Below are 4,301 nucleotides of genomic sequence, written 5' to 3'. Positions count from 1 at the left end.
GGTGATTCAACGGGTTTATAACCCACAGAAGAAAAGAGAGACACAGAGACAGACAGAGAGACAGAGACAGACAGAGACAGACAGACAGACACACACACACACACACACACACACACACACACACACACACACACACACACACACACACACACACACACACACACACACACACACACACACACACACACCTCGGAAAGTATTCTTCGAATTATGGGGTTTAATAATGAGTGTGAGGAAGAATGAACCAGAACGAAAGCGGGTGTATAGTGGCAACACTACCACTGCACCACGGAACCCCACCACAGAGCCCCACCACAGAGCACCACCACCGACATTACCGCCAACACCACCACCAACACCGCCCCCAACACCGCCGTCAACACCGCCAACACCGCCCCCAACACCGCCCCCAACACCGCCGACAACACCGCCGACATCACCGCCAACACCGCCCCCAACACTGCCGCTAACACCCGCCGTCAACACCGCCGCCAACACCGCCGCCAACACCGCCGCCAACACCGCCGCCAACACCGCCGCCAACACCGCCAACACCGCCGCCAACACCACCGCCAACACCGCCGCCATCACCACCGCCAACACCGCCGTCAACACCGCCGCCAACACCGCCGCCAACACCGCCGCCAACACCGCCAGCACCGCCAACACCGCCGTCAACACCGCCGCCAACACCGCCGCCATCACCACCGCCAACACCGCCCCAACACTGCCGCTAACACCGCCGCCAACACCGCCCCCAACACCGCCGCCAACACCAGCCAGCTGATGTCCTCTGCGCCAGTAAGATCCTCGTTAGCCTTAACGACGTAGACAGCGATCACGTTTCAGAGTCAGTGGCACAAGGGTGGCATTTGTGGGCCCGTCTGTGTTGGTGGCCCGTCTGTGTTGGGGGCCGGGGACGTCAGTGTTGGGGGCCGGGGACGTCAGTGTTGGGGGCCGTCTGTGTTAGGGGCCCATCTGTGTTGGGGGCCCGTCTGTGTTGGGGCCCGTCTGTGTTGGGGCCCGTCTGTGTTGGGGCCGTCTGTGTTGGGGGCCGGGGACGTCAGTGTTGGGGCCCGTCTGTGTTGGGGGCCGTCTGTGTTGAGGCCCGTCTGTGTTGGGGGCCGTCTGTGTTGGGGGCCCGTCTATGTTGGGGGCCGTCTGTGTTGGGGGCCGTCTGTGTTGGGGGCCGTCTGTGTTGGGGGCCCGTCTGTGTTGGGGGCCGTCTGTGTTGGGGGCCGTCTGTGTTGGGGGCCGTCTGTGTTGGGGGCCCGTCTGTGTTGGGGCCGTCTGTGTTGGGGGCCGTCTGTGTTGGGGGCCGTCTGTGTTGGGGGGCCGTCTGTGTTGGGGGCCGTCTGTGTTAGGGGCCCATCTGTGTTGGGGGCCCGTCTGTGTTGGGGGCCGTCTGTGTTGGTGGCCGGGGACGTCAGTGTTGGGGCCCGTCTGTGTTGGGGCCGTCTGTGTTGGGGGCCGTCTGTGTTGGGGGCCCGTCTGTGTTGGGGGCCGTCTGTGTTGGGGGGCCGTCTGTGTTGGGGCCGTCTGTGTTGGGGGCCGTCTGTGTTGGGGGCCGTCTGTGTTGGGGGCCGTCTGTGTTGGAGGCCGTCTGTGTTGGGGCCCGTCAGTGTTGGGGCCCGTCTGTATTGGGGGCCGTCTGTGTTGGGGGTCGACTGTGTTGGGGGCCGTCTGTGTTGGGGGCCCGTCTGTGTTGGGGGTCGTCTGTGTTGGGGGCCGTCTGTGTTGGTGCCCGTCTGTGTTGGGGCCCGTCAGTGTTGGGGGCCGTCTGTGTTGGGGGCCGTCTGTGTTGGGGGCCCGTCTGTGTTGGGGGTCGTCTGTGTTGGGGGTCGTCTGTGTTGGGGGCCGTCTGTGTTGGGGGTCCGTCTGTGTTGGGGGTCCGTCTGTGTTGGGGGTCGTCTGTGTTGGGGCCGTCTGTGTTGGTGCCCGTCTGTGTTGGGGCCCGTCAGTGTTGGGGGCCGTCAGTGTTGGTGGCCGTCTGTGTTGGGGGCCTGTCTGTGTTGGGGGTCGTCTGTGTTGGAGGCCGTCTGTGTTGGTGCCCGTCTGTGTTGGGGGCCGGTCTGTGTTGGGGCCCGTCTGTGTTGGGGACCCGTCTGTTAACGTTATTGCAACGTAGATAGGAATGATTACGTTTTTTTATCGAGATTCTAACATATTTAGATAAAAAAATGTCCTTGAAGAAACGTTGTTGTAATAACAACCAGATCACTTAAGAATCTCGTAAGTTATCGGTCAATTAGGAGCCCCAAATATATATATATATATATTTGTATACCCTGGGTTTATTTATGTAGTAGAGCCGGAGGCGACATTGGTCAAGCGCACACTAGAGGCGTGCCATTCCCCGCGCGGGGCTGCCAGGCGTTTGTCACCACCAATGGCCATCTACAACGATTTATTGCTTCATAAAAATGCTCTTATGAATATTAGCCTCCACTAGGGTGACCGACAATGGTGAGGTGAGGAGGAGGAGGCGCTGCCCGCAGTGTTGCCACCACCACTAGTGCTTCTGTTCACCTAGTTGTGCTTGCGGGGGATGAGCTCTGATCTTTCGGCACACCTCTCAATTGTTATTAATTACTAACTCATTTTTTTCACGCACACACACATACCCAGAAAGCAGCCTGTAACAGCTGTCTAACTCCCAGGTACCTATTTACTGCTAGGTAACAGGGGCATCAGGGTAAAAGAAACTGCCCATTTGTTTCCGCCACCGCCGGATATCGATCTCCGGACCCTAGGATTACGAGTCCAGAGCGCTGTCCGCTCAGCTATCAGGCCCCCCCCTGATTGTGGGGGAGGGGGGGTGCAGTGTTGCCAGGTCCAGGAGTGTTGGTGGTGGAGGTACTGCAGTGTTGCCAGGTCCAGGAGTGTTGGTGGTGGAGGTACTGCAGTGTTGCCAGGTCCAGTAGTGTTGGTGGTGGAGGTACTGCAGTGTTGCCAAGTCCAGGAGTGTTGGTGGTGGAGGTACTGCAGTGTTGCCAGGTCCAGGAGTGTTGGTGGTGGAGGTACTGCAGTGTTGCCAGGTCCAGGAGTGTTGGTGGTGGAGGTACTGCAGTGTTGCCAGGTCCAGGAGTGTTGGTGGTGGAGGTACTGCAGTGTTGCCAGGTCCAGGAGTGTTGGTGGTGGAGGTACTGCAGTGTTGCCAAGTCCAGGAGTGTTGGTGGTGGAGGTACTGCAGTGTTGCCAGGTCCAGGAGTGTTGGTGGTGGAGGTACTGCAGTGTTGCTAGGTCCAGGAGTGTTGGTGGTGGAGGTACTGCAGTGTTGCCAGGTCCAGGAGTGTTGGTGGTGGAGGTACTGCAGTGTTGCCAGGTCCAGGAGTGTTGGTGGTGGAGGTACTGCAGTGTTGCCAGGTCCAGGAGTGTTGGTGGTGGAGGTACTGCAGTGTTGCCAGGTCCAGGAGTGTTGGTGGTGGAGGTACTGCAGTGTTGCCAGGTCCAGGAGTGCTGGTGGTGGAGGTACTGCAGTGTTGCCAGGTCCAGGAGTGTTGGTGGTAGAGGTATTGCAGTGTTGCCAGGTCCAGGAGTGTTGGTGGTGGAGGTACTGCAGTGTTGCCAGGTCCAGGAGTGTTGGTGGTGGAGGTACTGCAGTGTTGCCAGGTCCTGGAGTGGTGCGGAGGCAGCACATTCTAGTATGAATAAGAGTTGTGGTATATTTGAGAAAAATAAAAATTTTTAATACCTGAATTTACCTGAGGGCCAATAACACTATAGTGCCCTCGACGAGGACAGGTAGCCGACGGCTTGCCAAAGGTCCCCCAATTGGCCCTGATGATTTTTTCTAGTTGGATTTTAAAAGTTAAGTTTGTTGGCATTAACAGCTTCAACGGGTAGGCAGTTCCACTTATTTATAAACTTGTGGGTGCCCAGGCTATCCATAATACAGTGCATTAGGGGGTAGAAATAGCCTAAGCTACTCTATCCCTTTGAGATGTATTTCTTTCTTGTCTCAATAAACATACTTGAACTTGAACTTGAATACAGTGCATTAAAATAGGTGAATGTACCATTGGTTTCAGCCGCTATTTGAACGAGCCTAGCCTGAGTATTAACCTAACCATGAATTGAGAGCAGATAATAGCACAAATTTTGTAATTGTTCCCACTCCATTCCCTTGAGCGGAACTCCTCCCTGAGGACAGGTTGAATATATTATCGTGTCATTGTAAAAATTATTAATGCCTGTACATAATTTTTTTGCCCCAAATATTTTTACACATAATTATCATTAATAATACTATTATAATTTATTACTATAATAAATACTTATATCAAAAGATGGTATTCGAA

At 55.9% G+C, this 4,301-nt stretch overlaps 2 protein-coding genes across 2 annotated transcripts; one reads left to right on the top strand and one right to left on the bottom strand.

Moving 5' to 3' along the window:
• Positions 1 to 223: 223 nt before the first annotated feature.
• Positions 224 to 787, top strand: LOC138355268 (uncharacterized). The gene has a single exon (XM_069310132.1). The coding sequence runs from the start codon at positions 224 to 226 to the stop codon at positions 785 to 787; it is 564 nt and encodes a 187-aa protein (XP_069166233.1).
• A 179-nt stretch (positions 788 to 966) lies between these two features.
• On the bottom strand, positions 967 to 2,397 carry LOC138355267 (uncharacterized). The gene is made up of 2 exons (XM_069310131.1): positions 2,340 to 2,397; positions 967 to 2,105 (listed from the first exon to the last, which is right to left on the bottom strand). Exons 1-2 carry the CDS (start codon positions 2,395 to 2,397, stop codon positions 967 to 969), a joined length of 1,197 nt encoding a protein of 398 aa, XP_069166232.1.
• Positions 2,398 to 4,301: the final 1,904 nt, after the last annotated feature.

Source organism: Procambarus clarkii, chromosome 66, assembly GCF_040958095.1.
Source record: "Procambarus clarkii isolate CNS0578487 chromosome 66, FALCON_Pclarkii_2.0, whole genome shotgun sequence".
Lineage (NCBI taxonomy): Eukaryota > Metazoa > Arthropoda > Malacostraca > Decapoda > Cambaridae > Procambarus > Procambarus clarkii.
Note: the sequence above shows the minus strand (reverse complement) of the source record. Positions and strands in the feature narration are given on the sequence as shown.